An 18,255-nucleotide genomic window follows, 5' to 3' on the forward strand; every position below is an offset into this window, starting at 1 on the left:
GGGGGGGGGGGGGGGGTGGTGTTGCATGAACAATTGAGTAGTATTTATGCATTAGTCCAGTAGTTCTCAAACTTTTTCGGCCGTGTCCCCCCTTCCTCTTGTCTGTTGTACTTAACGCCCTCCCCCCCCCACCCCCCCAACACAAAGACACACACATACATATACTGCTTTTTTTTTTTTTGGATGAACCAGCCACAGATCCATCGTAATAAAAGCAAACTTAACACTTCAGTTTATCGATTGTGACCAACGCTTACTACATAGTAAGCTGAAACAAAACCAGATGGTAACGGACTTCACCCAAAAATATGCAAGCTTAAAAGGCACCAGTCAGATGCACAGCGCCATCTATAAACTTTGACATGTCTGGAGCTGTCGGCATAAACATTTGTTTTGCATTACTAGATACCATATAACGGGAAATTTTGTCCGGTATTAAATTCAGCAGATTTGCTACGTTGGGGGATTTTTTTCACAAGTAGTTCACAAAAAATGTCAGTTTTGCATTTATACTTTTATATTTTACACTTTGATATCTGACACATTATTTCTCTTATCCAGCGCTTCTTTAACCTGTTCTGTATACCATTCTGACAGAGTACTGTATGCAACCCTCTGATTGGTGGAAGTACTATTGGCAATCTAATCAAAATAGCCGATGAAGCCCAAATATCTGCCCGTTAGAAGGTATAGCCTAGGTTAAGATGCATGCTGTAATTTAAATTAAAAAAAAAAACACACACCTGCACTTCTAACGTCCCCCCAGGATACAGTCTGCACCCACCCCCCCCCCCCACCCCGTTTGAGAACCACTGTATTAGTCAACGAAAGAAAGCTAGACTTACCCTTGAAACATCTGTCATCAGTTTTATCTTGTTCTTTATGGCATCATTCTTTTTACCTGAAAGAGTAATATTGATTTCAATTGTGCAAATTCTATAACACTAATTTACTACATATATTAGATATGGTTTTACAATAGAGGAATGTTAGCAGTCAAAAATGTACCTTGAGTTTCTCCATTTGACTTCGCATCTCCTTTCTGCAACTCCACAGTCTCAAGCTGTCTTAACTCAGTAATGCAATTGGATAAAACCTACAAAAATTAAATATACAACGTATTGTGTGCTCCTTTACATTCTGATAAATGGTCACAAACACACAACATAAGCGCTGCAATAGACCAGGTACTGTCTGTAAGTACCATATATAAAACTACCTTTGAACAAGTATTGAGTCACAAGCGATGGTAAGAGGAATGCTGCATTTATATACTACATTTTTCAACTAGCAGTATTATTTTTTTTACAGTTTCCATGCATTTTCAATCTATAAACCTCAAAACACATTTGTACACGATATACAAATACATTTATTCAGCCTCAAAAAGGTATGCGTATAAAATGTAATTTACATTGGAACATTTATAATAAGATGAAAGTGTCCATTAAATCCATCCCTATCATTTTGTGTACAAATATTCAGTAGCACAGTACTAAAAAACAACTTGCCGTTAGACAAATGTTTCTAGGAGAATATTCTTTTTTTTATTGTGCTGACTGCATTTCTTTTTACTACAAGTCTTAAACCTATCAGTGTTGAGGCTTTTCTATTTACATTATGTGGTATAGCTACTTTTCAAGTCGTTTCAACAAATAAAAGTAAGGGTTTCATTCATGTGGAAAACCTTCATGTGAAAAGTAATGTGCGTCTAACTACATTTTTCAGAATGGAAAGAAATTTATGCAGATCATAACAAAGACATACCTCTATTTCATTGTCTTTACGTGCAACAGCGTCTTCTAAATCTTTCTGACTCTTCTGAAATGTTTTAATTTGCTCAGAAAGTTCTCTGTGTTTTTCTTCCCAGCTTCTGGACTCTTTCAATAGCTGGAAATCGGGGAAAACAAATATTAATTCATAAACACAATTCACAATCACTGTGCACAGAAATGCATTAAAGGAGTAGCTTAATCTATTTGCTCCTGTATCTAGATACTTACTTTTTTTTTACTGTCTTTTAAAGTGTTGTTTTCTTTCAACACGGATTGCAGTTCAGCTTTTACGGCTTCTTCTTTTACTCGGGCCTCTTCCACACAAGTCTGTACCTAAATCACAAAGGTTTAATATTTAGATAGAAAAAATGGTTCCAAGTAAAACTGAACCTTGATTAGAAGTCTTGGGCAGCAGTAAGCATGACATACTGTATGTGTTTAAACAACCCGCAAGCATTGCAGGGCAACACACCACATAAGAAGCATGAAATGCAATTGCATACTAGTTTAGTCATTCATGTCCAATAGTGAATAAAACATTTGTAATTAAAACAAAATACGTTTTGTAACCTACCTTTGATAGTTCTGCACTCTTAGATTGAATTACACTCTGAAGCTTATTGATGGACTTTTGAGTGTCAGATAGCTGAAAAGAAAACAAAAAACACATTACTACAGTATTTAGAAGAAAAAAAAAATAGCATAAATCATAGTCCACCATTGACTTAACATTATCAAAGTGGTTTCCATTAACTAATTTAGAGAAAATAATATATAAATAATACTGAATATTCTTTGACTAGTAAAGTATTTACAAGCAGAAAAGCATTATGATTCAAAATCATGTTATCCTGTGATAACAGAACATGGTAGTCTGGATACATAAAAATCTCCCATTTACTGACACTACAAGAATCTTGGAAAAACTCCTGAGTGCAATTATTTCTGTGGGACCAGTTGGGAGTGTTTAAATTTAATGATGAATAGCCACACACAGGCATGACAAACTACTTATCGCCTAACTAGAATGTCTACAAAAAAAAGTTATCTGAATAAAACAAAAAGACAATTTAAGTTCAGTGGACAAAAGTTTCTGCAATGGGTCTTTCTTATTGCCTATTGAATTGTTTATTTAGGTTTATTACTTTCAGTTTCTGGTGATCAGGTTCTCAAGCCAGTCTGCTTGGAAGTTTTCTGACAGCTGCTATATAACAATATGATACTGCTTACTCGTTCTTCTTGCTGCAGGTTCTTTTTCCTTTCTTCTTCTACAGCTGGCTGCAGCGTCCTGAGCGTTTCTATCAGCTTTTCGTTATTTTGTTGTAAAGCTTGACATTTTTCCTTTTAAGTGAAAGAGAAAACAAATGGTAAACTAACAACAACAACTGATTTGCAGCGTTGAACATAAATTGAAACATTGCCTTGTTTTGTTACCTTTAGTTCTTCATTTTCATGGGCAGAAGAGGATTGTGTTTTCTCAGACTCCACAAACTGCTGTTCACTTTCTTCAATCTAAAATTTCAAAGCAAAAGAAATACAGAATATAAAGTGTAAAAATCAGTTTTTCTTTCCGATTATAGCTGCTAGTCTTGGGTGGAAACCTTATAGCTACAGCATTTATTTTACAATGATTGTATCAACAGATTACTTTTGGTAAATGCGCTGTAAAATAATAATTTTAGTAAACTTTCAAGAAACAATATGTCTGGTCTAAGAAGTATAACAAGTGCATTTATTTTCTATATTACCTCTGTACAATTCAAAGGTAAAAGGTCAACTAAACGTGTGCTTACCTTCTGTTTCAGTTCAGATATTTTTTCAAGAACTTCACATTTTTCATTAACTAACAGCTGAATTCTTTCCCCCAGCTGTTTTTCTGTCACTAAAATAAAAATATTGGTTACAAACTTTAAACGTAGTACAAAATACAGAAATGAATTTGTTTATTTTCAGAAAACAGACATTTTAAAAGAAAAAAATGATTTAACTGCTGAATTATTTCCACATTCAAAAAAATAATATATTATCATTTAAAACAAACAAACAAACAAACACACTCTCTGTGCCTGGCTCTGGGAAGCAATAACATATACACACAGACTAATGCCATCAGCACATTAAAAATAAAGCTTCACATTGATTTTCAATACATATGCAACAGTATAGTAAGGGCACTTACAAAGATATGTCCTATTTTTTACCTAAAAGAAAAGGGAAAAAAACATAAAATTTGTAAAAAATACAAGTGAAACCTACAACACCAAAATTAAGTTGCAACTAGAATATGTTATTTTATTTTCTAAACTTGTACACAAAATGGAGGCACCTTAAATAAACAGTAGCCTTTAAAGGTTTAATCAAGTCAAATGTAAACACAGGTTCTCAGAATAACTTGACCACTGCCTAAATTGGCCAACCCTTTAAATTTTTTTTTTTTTTTTAATAAAAACTTACTGCAAGGAGGGTCCTCCAGAGCAACATTATGAATGTAAAGTATCCTACGAGGAAAGTTATTATCACCGGCTCCCATGGCATTCCATAGAAATTTGGGCCAGGTTGCCAGTCCTCAGGCAGGGCAGTAACCAACTTAAACAAAAAAAATAAAAAAAATAGTGAAAAAGAGAGAAAAGGACTCTTTCAAATGGATTATACTTCTGTAGGGTACCATTAAATAGGTATCTGATTTCATGCTAGACCTCAAACATGCCAAAGGTTTAAACTAACACCAGTGTTGCTTATTTACAACACTACTAAAAATAGATGTCTATCTTACAGTGTGAAAGACTGGCTTAACCTATTATAACCCACGTTTTAATTGTATTTGCATACCTACTGAAAGAAAGAAAATGTTTGCTCAAGTCATATACAAGAAAAAGGGAATATTATTATTATTATTATTATTATTATTATTATTATTATTATTATTATTATTTATTTCTTAGCAGACTCCCTTATCCAGGGAGACAATTATTACAAGATATCACATTATTTCTACATACAATTACCCATTTATACAGTTGGGTTTTTACTGGAGCAATCTAGGTAAAGTACCTTGCTCAAGGGTACAGCAGCAGTGTATCCCACCTGGGATTGAAACCACAACCCTCCGGTCAAGAGTCCAGTGCCCTAACCACTACTCCACACTGCTGCCCTGAATAGTGTTTACTGTATTAAAATCAGATGATTAAAACAGATGCTGCCCGTCATCTCAATTCAGACATACAAAAATACAAACGGTGTTCCTTTGCAGTTCTGAAGAGGGTCTAATGGGATTTTAAGGCAGAAATGGATAAGCCTGCAACACACTGTGCCTCCTTTTGACTAATCAACAATTTAATCAGAATATTAAAATAACAGCAAAGATTAAAAGCCAACAATTGTATCACACACATATTCTATATATATATATATATATATATATATATATATATATATATATATATATATATATATATATATATATATATATATACAGAATGTGTGTGTGATACAGAGAGAGAGAGAGAGAGAGAGAGAGAGAGAGAGAGAGAGAATAAATACAAAACAAACAAAAAAGACTTTGGGCAACAGGGACCCTTGAAAAATACACCACCACACACCACTCTGATTTACCCTCCCAAGAGAACAAAAATCGATCTAGTTTGTACAAATACATGTATTAACCTGGCGTGAAGTGTGAAAAGCAACCAAATAGCCATCGGTGATGTACTGTATGGCTGTAACGGTGCAATTATATTGAGTCAAGGAAACATTGCTGAAACACAAACATTTTTGCAAGCTCAGAAAATCATCAGTTTAAAGAAAGACGATTAATATTGATATTAATATTAGTACAACAACTCCACTTTTGGATTTTTTCATTACTGCTTTATCAGCAATTTTGCATAACGGATAAACACAGTACTACCTCACTTATTAAGTTATGTCCTCGGGCTTTGGATAAAACGCTCACTAAATAAATAAGTTACTTACATCAATTATTGTCCTAACCAAAAATGTGTAAAAACCTGAACATATTCCTTCTTCAAAGTCTTCTTGCTGTAAACAGGGTAAATCTCCTTCATCGTTTATAATATCCATATCGAAAACTGGCTGACAGGTGTTTCACCAGCGATTCTGTATTGCTCAGCAATATCCGGGGAATGAAACCCCACATAAAGAGATTCCCAAACACTAAAAACAGTGTATTTAATTCTGATATTACAATTATTGGTACGACATAACTGGTAACCTGAATTGTTAATTTTAATAAAGTAAAAAAAACGGCGTCTCAGGCCTCGATGTTACTTTTTATAACAAATTACTAAAGATTAAAACATTAACAAAACAGTAAGATGACAAATGTAAATGTCAAATAATAAGCGATCACAATTAATAAACGTTAATTAGATTTAAAAACATAAATCGACCATAAATAATAAATGGTTACAAAGAAGCAGCGTTTCTCTCTCCGTTTACAGTTCAGCTTTCTGCACTGAACTTCACTCTCACTAGAAACACGTCAACAATACTTGAACCTAACTGACCCCACAACGTCACAATAGCAGAGAACCATACAGCGCTTCCAGAACCACAGCGACACCTATATGTCGGTAGAAGAATAAATAGCTAAACTGCAAAATATAAAAGAACATGTTGTATTATTGACCTCAATTTAAAAAAAAAAAACAAAACAGCATTTTAGGTAATTAAGAAGTGAATTGAAATAGTTAGAACTAAGTTTAAAATGAAAAATCCAACACCTGGTTAGTAACCTACTCTGTGCGTGCATATATTCCACAGGTTGTTTGTTTTTAAGAATTATTTTTAAATAAAGCCAAGTGGGGCTTCATGATAAAATGTTCATCCCAAAAGGTTCCGGAGATTTATCAACGTTATGAAAGGGTAAAAAAATAAAAACAACAAAAAAACGCATTAATACATGTGGAGCTGTGGATTACTGTGCAACATTGCTCGTAACGCTTTTAAAACTATTATGCATGTTACATCTGTTTATGCATATAGTAATTACAAAATGTATATTAAATATTTTTTTTTACCTTATTCATTTGTAACAACTGGGGGTCAAAGCAAAAAAAAAAAAAAAAACACAACAGTTGTTTAAATCCATAACAGGTCACAACAGTTTAATAACAAGTGTGTTGTCCATGGCTTATATTTTAATTGTGTTATGGAACGTGATAGTGTCCACATTTTGTTTTAATTTAAGCAACGACTGGCACTTGCTTACAATCTGCCCAGCATTACTGAATACCTGCTCACTAGGGACTGACGTTGCCGGGATGCTTAATACTTCTGACCAAAGATACAACTTTTGGAATGATCTTGGTTGTTTTTCTTCATTTTTACTCCAGGGTAGTTCAGATGAATAAATGCGGATTTTGTAGGATGCCATCTCATTAAATGGTCACACAGATTAGTTATGTTACCAGAGCATCCCAAACATTACTTTTTTTACTTTCTCGCCATCTTACTTTAGAAAAGAATTGCCAAACATCAGAAGGCATTGTATTTGTAGCTCGATCTACAGGATTTAATTCTAACACAACACTCTTAACTTGCTCTGTAACTTTGAAGGCTTCTGCACAGATGCAATGCCATCAGTAAACACTCACAGGGAGGAGAAGGTGAGCTCAATCGCATGCAGATTCAGCGAGTCAGACCTGAGGGGAGCAGAGAAGCTCTGCACTTAATGCAAAAAAGAATGGCTGATTCCAAATTTAATACAAAATAAAAAAAACTTTCCTTTGCTTAAACCCTTTACACAAAAACGATGCACAGGCTTGACTAATAGATAGTTGTCAAATGATAGAATGCATTGATAAATCGATTCATCGCCTCAGCCTTAATACTGTATACAACAAAAATGACCTGAACTTTCAATCTAAAAGGGAAATAAAACTCTCTCAATCCGAGTACCCTGTGACACTATATACAGTATAGATATTGTGTGATTCATAGTATTTAATTTTCTAATTTCAGTGATTCATTATCAATTTATTTCAGTCCATTACTTAACAATTCTGAGCTATGCTTTATCACACTTTTATTGCAACTGAATATGCTATCAAGGTACAATATACTGAAGTCAGTGAAATTATTTGGCATTCAATTTAAAGACTGGCTTCTTTCTAATGTGCAGTTTCACGCTAAGATTTACCACTCTGAGTACAAGCCCGGAGATTGGACAGTTACTAAACTACAGTAAGATTTAATAGGATTATAAAACTAGACACACACTATTAAGGAGCTAAATGTTTGTTACACTAAAATCACACAAACATTTGTAAATCAGGTCTAACACAAATACCTTACAGCTGTTGGTTCTGATGCATAACACAACAATCATTTTGAGGAGTGCAGTATAAACCTTTGCCTTGGGTTTCTTTGGGGGTTAGAATCAAAATTAAAAAGTAAAAGCCTCCGGGCTCTTGTTTTGGCAATATGGCAGCACTTGATTCAGTTTAGACTGAAATTAAAATATTAAATATATAATGATGTTACATTTTCGCACAGTACTTACTATTTCAGCATAAGGTCCCATACATTCTTTGGCCACAATGTAAACACTACCCAATGCAGTGAACCAAGACCCAGAAAGCCCCTTCTGTAGCTGATCATCTACGATGACAGTGTCGTCAGGGACAGCAGTTGATTCAGGAGCACCTTTACAAAGAAAACATAACCACTGTTTGTAATAAATAAATACACAAATAAATCTTGAAAATCATATTCTCTTGAGCCATTACTGAAATTATTTGTTGTTTTCTTATTCATATTGTGTACTATATGTAGGTATGTGCAGGCGCACAAGCGGTATTTGCCTTGGTCAGGCCTCTTAATATCAGATATCAGGAGTCAGACAATAACATTATTTATAGGACATTGCAAAGTTACCAGTTAAGTAGTGATCCATATTAAATCCAAATCCTGTGTTCAAGGGCTTGGGTGTAGTGGTTTCAGGTATTTCTTGTACATCTTCAATATCCTTAATTGAACTTCTTTCAAAATGAGTATCTTCCTTAATACCAACATCTGACCCCATGTCTCCATCCTTATTTTCAGTCATCGTGACAAATGGTGCTTCCATTTTCTCCTGTTTCATTGAATTCTCTTCAGATTCAGGTATGCTCCAAGTCTGGTTGGTTTCTGTCAGGTTTTCTTCGGGAACTCCAACAATACTAGAACCTTTGGGGGTTGTTTTATCAAGGTAAGAAAAATAAATAAATAAAATAAAAAGAAAGTTAGTCTGTGTACTGGATCAGTTCCAAGGGAACTTCACATTCTATCTACAGCATCTAAGGTAGATCAGCTGTGTCTATTTTGTTACAATAACTTGACTATATACTTCAGTATTACTCAAAACTGCAGTAAATTTCTCAAACAAATTATAGGAAAAAAAGATTGTAGCAAAAGTTTTGCTTTGTGGATGAGGGAAAAAAAAAAGTTACAAGAAATAGATGTCTACAATTATTTATTTCAGCAAAAATATATATTGTGGTGGAGTAGAGAGAAGAGCCAGAGAGGAACACCTGGCTACAATTGATTTACTGAGGACCCTGCTTAAAAGGGTGGGAAGCCCTGCAGTCAAGGCTGTGTACGCCAGGCTATGTGTAGCCATGTGATTGTGAGAAAGATAAAAGGTACTGTGGTAACCTGTGTGTGTTAAAGTCTATACTATGTGTGTTGTTGAACTGGTAAGCGGCTCAGCCATCCAGTTTTAAAGTTTAGATACTTGAAGAAAAGTTTAGTTAGGTTTTTGTTTGTATCCTCCAACAGGATAATGACCCAAAACACACAGCTAAAAGCACCCAAGAATGGATAAGAACAAAACATTGGACTGTTCTGAAGTGGCCTTCTATGAGTCCTGATCCGAATCCTATCGAACATCTATGGAAAGAGCTGAAACTTGCAGTCTGGAGAAGGCACCCATCAAACCTGAGACAGCTGGAGCAGTTTGCTCAGGAAGAGTGGGCCAAACTACCTGTTAACAGGTGCAGAAGTCTCATTGAGAGCTACAGAAAACATTTGATTGCAGTGATTGCCTCTAAAGGTTGTGCAACAAAATATTAGGTTAGCAGTCCCATCATTTTTGTCCATGCCATTTTCATTTGTTTTATTATTTACAATATTATGTTGAATAAAAAATCAAAAGCAAAGTCTGATTTCTATTAAATATGGAATAAACAATGGTGGATGCCAATTACTTTTGTCAGTTTCAAGTTATTTCAGAGAAAATTGTGCATTCTTCGTTTTTTGTGGAGGGGTACCAACAAATTTGAGCACGTCTGTATATTATATATACACACCTAACTATATATATATATATATATATACACACATTCATACATATACATATATATATATATATATATATATATATATATATATATATATATATATATATATATATACACACACACACACACACACACACACAAAAATACCTGTGCTTTCTGGAATCTGGACACCCGGAGCCAGTGGAGTGCTGTCACTTGCTGTTGAGTACTTCTGCCTAAGATGGAATGCCATCTCTTGGAAATCATCCAACACAGCAGCTTCTTCGTCAAACATATTATTGTCCATTTGCACTATCTCAGCATACTTAACCTCTCTATCATCCAACATCTTCTCAATCTCATCCAGAATGCTGGTCTCTGAAGATTCCAAGATCCTGTCCAAAGACTTCTCAATATCCTCTTTATTCTTACTTGTCTGCCTGGTAAGCTTGAGCTCCTCTTCCAAATCTTGGAACATGGCCTCCACTCTGAGAATATGCTGGGGGCCGAGATATTTCAAGAAACGATCCACACGTTTTTCATCAAAGTGGCCTTTGAGAAGAGTAAGTTGTGTTACATCATCACTATACTCTGGTTCTTCCGCCTCCTGAATTTCAATTGTAGGATCTACAATACTATCCTTTTCACTCAACTCTGGTATATTTGCTTCTAAATATTCTAAGCCATCCTGCTCCCTTCCTGAATTCTCATTAATCTGTGCTTCTTCACCTCCTGCACTGTTGTCTTCTGCTCCTATATTGTCAGTTTCTGGTTTAGTTATTCCTAGTTTAGCTATTTTTTCTGCAGGTCTTTCTATTATATCAGAATCAATACCCACTAAATCATCTGCTTTGCCTGTTTCAAAGTCATCATGAATAACAATGTCCGTTTCATTGTCTGCTTCTTTAAAATCACTGTTATTTACATGCTGTGATTCAGCCTCTACTTTAATATCAGACTGCACTTTCTTGACAATTTCCAAATGTTCATTTTTGCTGGGGACAGTCATTTCTTCTCCACGCTCATTTGCTGTGTTATTAAGATTACTGTCCACAGTCCCAGTACCGAAATCAGCAGCTGCAGCTACTTTAGCATTTTCATCTTCCAATAATTCTTCTTCGTCGTCTTCTTCTTCTTCTTCATTAGGGATACCAAGTTCAGGTTCAACAGTCTCTTCTGCATTTAGGTGGTTTGTTTCTTCTACGATTTCCCCAGTTTCTCTTATTTCTGACTTGTCTGTACTTTCATGCACTGTTTCATTGCTGGCTTGTGGTTTCTCCTCGTCCATTTGTTCATCAGTATCTTCTACTGTGGTTTCATTGCCAAGTGTTTTGTCTTTTTCTTCTGAAAACAATTCCTCATTTTCAAAAGGATCAGTCTTTATTAATTTAGCCACAGTCTTATCTGACTGTTCCTGATCAATTTCTTTTAAATACTCTTCTGGACCATTTTGCTCTACATCTTTTGGTGCTTCTCTGCCCATTCTTTGTTCCAGTTCTTTGCTCACATTTTCCTCACCAAGGTCTTTCATCAAATTTTGGTCAACCATATCTTCATCTTTTAAATCTGTTCCTTCTTCATGCTGTTCAGAGGCTTGTGAAGAACCATCTGATTCTCCTATGTGCGTGGACTTGTCCTCCTTGGTTTGAGAACCATCCGATTCTTCCATAGACTTGTCCTTCAAAGTTTCTTCTTTTTCAGCATGTATTTCTTTCTGTTGAAGATGCAGTGATTTTTCAAAATCATGTGCACTTTCTTGATCTTCTATAATTTCTTTTGAAGATGTTTTTGACAGTTCAGCAGACTCTGAAGCAAGGGTATTATCTGCAGTCAATGCAGATTCACCTGGCTTGAGTCCACCTCCATTAACTGTAGATTTAACTTCTGCTATGTTTTCTGAAGAAACAGATTCATTTTTAAAATCGTTAACCTCAGACTTGTAATCCATATGTTCATTAGTTACCCTTTGCTCCAAGTCCTCGATTTCTGATTCTGGCATTTCCAAAATTTCCTGGTCTTCCATTTTTTCAGAACCCAAAAGGTATATACGGTCTTCATTGGGCTCCTCCTCCTTGCTCAAAAGATATTCAAAATCATCTTCCTCTTCATTATCTTCAAAATCAGTTACCTTATTTGTTCTTTCACCTCCACTTACAATAGCAAATACAGTATCTCCCAATGTTGTCCACAAGCTTTTATCTTCAGGTATTTCCTCCTCTGTTGCATGATCTTCATATATCTCACTCTGTTCATCAGAGAGGCCTTCCTGTTGATCTAGACTCTGTTCTTCAGAATCATCTTTGTGGTCTACCTCTGGCTGAATGTTATCTTCTGAATAGGACAGCAAAGGTGTTACATTTGAAGCCACACTTGACTCATCATGTTCCGTTTCAAAACGTTGATGTGTTTCTTCATTATTTTCTTCAAAGCTGAAATCATCATTGACTGGGGTCACTTTCCATGTTTCCTCCTCACCTGAAACAACTGCATCAAAGGTAGACTCCAATGTGGTTTTTAATAATTCAGGAATAGGTTGCTCTTCCATAAGCTCTTCTGCATTGTTTATTTCAGAGCCATCTTCTTGCACGGACGACAAATTATCTTCTCCCTGAGAAATTCTAGTTTCTTCAGCATTATCATTTGGTGTTGTACTGTCATCTAATGAAGAAGTTTCTGTGTTTTGATGTGCATCATAGTCTGTTGGAGGGTGTGGCAAATCTTCATCGGTGCCTATGGCTTGGTTTTCTTGTCCTACTGTATTTGTATGGCTTTCTGTTTCACTTGGTTCCTCCTGAACATTTTGGGATGTTTCAGTACCTAAAGCATCCCTTATTACTATATCTTTATTTTGTTCTTTTTCTGAAACACTGCTGCTGGTTTTGTTATATATTGTCTCTGTTTTATTGCCACCAGCTTCCTCACTGTTGCTATCTTCAGGAGAGTTTTGCTTTTCTATCTCCTTAGCCTGGCTATTTGTATTTGTGCTTTTGTCTACTTGACTATGCTGTGATGGCGGAGAGCTAGACATTTCAGGAACTGCAGTGTTAGTTCCTTCCAGTAATCCATAAGGCCCCAAGAGTTTATTTAGATCATAACTATCAAATTTATCAAGTCCACTGTCGAAACATACAAAATCTGTTTCCTGCAACAACAAAAATATATTTTAAAAGTTGATCAAATTACCTTTGTTACAATAATTTGAAAAAATGCTATGCTTTTCTTCATTATACAGCACTTGCTTGATGGCAAGTAATTGGGAATTTCAACTGATTATAAAAAAGGATATATCTTTCTAGGTAACAATATTATGAGAGACATTTCTAGAACACACAGCCACCTATTTGTAGTCTTCTTGGTGATTAGTTTATTCAAGGTTTCACTGTATTTAAGTAGTTAACAATAATATTATGTAGAAAGAACTCAGCAACTCACTTCTGTTGGAATTTCCAGCTCTTTTTCAGTGTATATGTGATTAATTTCAAGCAAGTCCTTTGGAAAGTAGCCAAAACTGCTACCAACCTAAAGGAAAAAAAAAATTATATATGTATTACATACAGCACATAAAAACACAATTATATTGGAGGCTGTGTGGTCCAGTGGTTAAAGAAAAGGGCTTGTAACCAGAAGGTCCCCGGTTCAAATCCCGGCTCAGCCACTGACTCATTGTGTGACCCTGAGCAAGTCACTTAACCTCCTTGTGCTCCGTCTTTCGGGTGAGACGTAATTGTAAGTGATGCATAGTTGCCTAGTTCACACACCCGAGTCTCTGTAAGTCACCTTGGATAAAGGCGTCTGCTAAATAAACAAATAATAATAATAATTAAGGGATATTTGTGATCTTCATCACAGCTGATTTTTTTTTTTTTTTTTTTTTAAGATTCTTTAGTAATACTGTGAAAGGTTTGGGAAATACATGTGAATAGAATTATTCATAATAGCTGTTATTGCACACATGCAGGTGTACTGCCACATTTTTTTGCAAATACTGATAACTCACACAACAGGCCCCTTTCACAAATAGTTTCTTAAAGTACGTTTATGAATACAATGAAGTTTGATATTCTAAACTGCTGCTGGCTTCTTTAACAATTTAATGAACATCAAACTTTATTTTATTTAAAAAATGTATCATTTGATAAGCATTCTTTAAACAATTAACAAGTTAAAGCTTTGTAAATCTGGTTCCAATATTTAAGTGGCAAGCAAACTCTCAAAATACAGTAATGTGAATTCAAAACAATGTAAAACCCAATACTCACACTTCCAGCCCACACATCTGTTCTTCTTCCTGCCAGCTTATAGTAAACATATATTGTCTCTCCCTTTTTAAACTTGAGGAATCGACAATCAGGGCCTGAGAAATCCCGTGCAGCTTTACCTCGACACATTAACACTTGGGGAGGGGAAGGAAAAAAAAGAAAGTAATTCTACTGCATTCTGTCTGTAAAATATTAGACAGTGACATTGTTTTGCTTTGTTTTTGATGAATTATCATCTTATTAGCAAAGGGGTCCCTGGGAACAGGGTCATGCAATACATGGAATAGCATTAAATGACTTTGAATAACTGATGACTGAGAAGTTTGTGTTGCAAGCCGTTTAAACATTTAAATCATCAATTTCTGATATCAACAATTCTATTACTGTTATCAGTACTATATTGTTGATATCAGGAATAGCATTTTGGATTCCAGCAATTCAGTATTATTTTTGATATCAAAAACTGAATTTCTATATAAAAAATGCACACCAAAAAAGATGACGACATCAAGTCTGTATTGCCGCTGCCATGTATGGAGCAGGGTATAGTATCCAAAGCATGGGGCACCTAGTGTACAAGACATTGTAAGATAAGAGCTATGGTAGAATATGTTTGAAACATACAAAATAGATGCCGAAAATAATCATTTGTAAACTCTACAGCCTACTTCAAAAAACTGGAATCGTGATTACTTGTTATCTGGATAAAATTAATCCAGCAGAGATATTTTCTGAAAAACCAGATCAAAATGATCCAAAGAAAATTAATCTCGATCACAAAATATAGGATTACAAAATCCGGATTCACTTTGATCCAGATTAAAAGTTTTGAAAAACCGGCCCCTGTACATCAGGAGTTGGATTCAGTTTATAGAGAAAGAGTGGAACAAAACAGGCAGAAGCTATTTTTATACTTGAATAACTTCCAACTATTGCTTATTATAGTTGTACTCTTAGTATGTTACATAAATTTATTAGCAAATGTGTTCCAAACTGCACTACTAGGAACATTTCCTTAAAGTATGTTATACATTTGTTGAGGTGAGGTCACAGGGAACCTTTTGTATATCTTGAAGAATGTAATGAGCCAGTCAAGCTACAAGGCTAGATCCGCCCCTGTTAATCACTAATTGATTGATTGATTGTGTTCACTGTTAAATAAAACCAAAATCCTACAAGTTATATTCCACTTTTTATGAGAGGGTGCAAGTAGATTTTTCTAGCATTTTGTCCCTTGGACAAGACGTTTTTTTCAAAACATTACACACCCCTGTGTACACTACCAATCAATTAACTAGATTACAGTATGCATGTACGTAGCCTACCTACATAAAGGTAACTTTTGGTTTTGTGACTTCAAATATTGGAACATTAACAGAAGGAATTGTATGATTTTACAGCACTGTCTAAATATTCACATGTATATGCACCAAACTAAGACTGTTATACTATTCGGGTGCTCTTCTATTTTTCAATAACTAGTTTGGTCAAATAACTGAATTTGGTAACTTTAACCTCTTGTCCATAAATTAATTTTGTACAAGGGTCTTAAAACTTGAGTTTAAATAACTTGTTATTATTATTTTGTATTTATTTTTTCACAAGTGCGACTATTGGCTACAAATGTTACCAATGACGAGCATGTGTTTATATTAGGTCTGCTCCAATTAACAGATTAATCGGACCGATTAATCAAAATAGTTGATCGCAGATTATTTATTAATTTACAATTTAAAAGGGTAGTTTGGGTTTTTTTTTGGCTGGGCATTTATAACTACGTTTCCCAACATCCCCTGCTGAGAAAGAATGCACGGGCAAGGCTTCCCGCGTCAGTTCGTATCTGGTTTGTTGTTGTTACACATACTCCTTACATTTTCTACAACGCCCAGAACGTTGCTCGATGTCTACATTTACTACAATCAAAGCAGACTTTACTCGTTTTAAAACTATGTTGGTGAAAAGGGAGTTGTTATATTTAAGTTGGATGTGAAAAGTTTATTTCAAACAGAGTTGACTGTGCAGCATTTATGTTTCACGATTCCTTCATTTGGCCTGTCTTCAGGCGAGTAAATGTCTTGTACTAGTGTCACAAGCTGCGACTATAACGTTTTATTTTATTGATGTTAGTACTGTTAACATTGCGTTACTGTTAAAGTTGTTTATGTATACCGGTTTTTACTGGTTTATAAAGTGTTTTATTTGTTTGTTTGTTTGTTTTTAATGCCGAAAACCCGGAAGCCCTAAATATAATGTAAAAAAATAAATAAAAGGTTGTTATAAGGAGCCATACGTGTTATATACGGTATGTTTAAATCAAATACAAAAAAAAAATCCTCTCAGTTCTTGTGCATTATATTTTGCTATTAAACTCTTGGACTGATGTTGTTCTGTGAAAATGTGTTACATTTACTGAAATAAAAACGCTTTTAAAAATGACCAAATTTCCACTGGGCATATGTTATTTTAGATTCTATTTTAGATTCTATGTATTATGCAGGACAGTCACTAAGATTGTTACCTTTATTAAAAATGCAGGGATGAATCTACCGATTAATCAACTAATGTCCAAAAATTAACCAATCAAAATTTTGTATCGAGTGACAGCCCTAGTTTATATCTTGTGCAACCTGTTTTTATCTGACATTGAAAAGGTCACATATTTGGGTACGGTATCTATACAAACTCTTAAGAGAAACTGCCAACATCAGGTCAGACTAAATCAATTGGACTAAGGCATCTTTTTCTAGAAGTATCTAACATGTAATACTTTTTTTAAAAAAAAGAACACATGAAACAGCACTTACTGCTACATTCTTCGTCGGTGCAACGTTTGAGATCCGAAAACCTCCTGTCTACTGTCTCTTTGGATAAGGATATAGCAAAAACTAGATTTAAAAGGTATAAATACAAGATGAGAGCAGCCATGCTGGCAGCCTTGCTATGCCTGAGCAGGAGCACATCGAGTCGACACGTCAGCAGATCCTCAGGGCTGGAGACAGGAGCTGGGTGCAGGATGTTGGAGGAGGATGGAGTCAAATTACAAAAACCGATTCCCACCGGAGATCATTTAAAGCGACAGTCCTTAAGCATGCTTCAGAACCCGCAGTTGGTATAAGAAAAAAAGACGCGATTTAAAATATATGTTTTTAATTATGATATCATGCCATGACGCTGGTCAACATTAGACCTTTCCATTAGTTTTCCTACACCATATTCCAAAGGTCTTTGTTCTCCTTTTATATTTCAAGAGCCCAACTGTAGCATGGTGTATTATTACATTATTTAATGAAATATTATGCATAGTACTTGTAAATTTGTTTTTTATAGCTTAAACTAGCCTCCTACTATTGGTAATAAACTTGATAAACGGTCGTTGGCAATCAATGAAAGATAGAAAAAGACAACAAAAACAAATTAATCATATTAGAGACTGCAGATAACAAGTAGCCATTGCTCAAATTACGGGGGCCCAGGGGTGCCGGGCCCCTTACTTCTGTTAAGGGGCCATTCACTTTTTTTAATTCGAAGGTAGAGCGGGGATGGGGTTGGCCCCCTTATCACCAGGGATGTTAGAAATCTGTTTGCTTAGGGAAGCTTTTCTGTCTTGCTAGACATTTCTTGTTTTTATATTATGTAAAGAACATCAGTTTTTGGCAATACAGTATAAGCTAGACAATTATGAACACAATGAACGCATGTTGAGTTAAATTGCTTTCCTCTGTAATATTGCAATGTAGCTCATTGTGTTATTTACTGACCACATTCTAGGGGAAAAAAACACTGCTGTCATGTAATAGCATATATAAACGTGTTTTCTCTCTCTCTCTCTCTCTCTCTCTCTCTCTCTCTCTCTATATATATATATATATATATTAGTAGCTTTTCACAGGAGGCAGAAAATAGATGAGATGCGTATTCTTTCAAGGACTTTATTAAGCAGGC

At 35.0% G+C, this 18,255-nt stretch overlaps 1 protein-coding gene across 2 annotated transcripts in view; it reads right to left on the minus strand.

The window, feature by feature from the left end:
- LOC117411395 (transport and Golgi organization protein 1 homolog) overlaps positions 1-17,400 on the minus strand; it is a 30,687-nt gene extending 13,287 nt beyond the window's left edge. Inside the window, exons 1-16 of one of the 2 annotated variants that reach the window (XM_034018854.3) lie at positions 17,118-17,400; positions 14,314-14,447; positions 13,487-13,573; positions 10,223-13,196; positions 8,673-8,963; positions 8,299-8,441; positions 4,230-4,361; positions 3,955-3,976; positions 3,569-3,657; positions 3,210-3,287; positions 3,006-3,116; positions 2,350-2,421; positions 2,004-2,108; positions 1,768-1,890; positions 1,009-1,096; positions 846-901 (exon numbers count right to left, since the gene is read on the minus strand). In XM_034018854.3, the coding sequence (XP_033874745.3) occupies positions 846-901; positions 1,009-1,096; positions 1,768-1,890; positions 2,004-2,108; positions 2,350-2,421; positions 3,006-3,116; positions 3,210-3,287; positions 3,569-3,657; positions 3,955-3,976; positions 4,230-4,361; positions 8,299-8,441; positions 8,673-8,963; positions 10,223-13,196; positions 13,487-13,573; positions 14,314-14,447; positions 17,118-17,238 (4,626 nt within the window). In that variant the 5' untranslated portion in view covers positions 17,239-17,400. The remainder of the gene's footprint in view (positions 1-845; positions 902-1,008; positions 1,097-1,767; positions 1,891-2,003; positions 2,109-2,349; positions 2,422-3,005; positions 3,117-3,209; positions 3,288-3,568; positions 3,658-3,954; positions 3,977-4,229; positions 4,362-8,298; positions 8,442-8,672; positions 8,964-10,222; positions 13,197-13,486; positions 13,574-14,313; positions 14,448-17,117) is intronic. The other variant, XM_034018855.3, reaches the window with a different exon arrangement.
- Between the last annotated feature and the right edge of the window lie 855 nt (positions 17,401-18,255).

This window comes from Acipenser ruthenus, chromosome 6 (genome assembly GCF_902713425.1).
Source record: "Acipenser ruthenus chromosome 6, fAciRut3.2 maternal haplotype, whole genome shotgun sequence".
In the NCBI taxonomy this organism is placed as follows: domain Eukaryota; kingdom Metazoa; phylum Chordata; class Actinopteri; order Acipenseriformes; family Acipenseridae; genus Acipenser; species Acipenser ruthenus.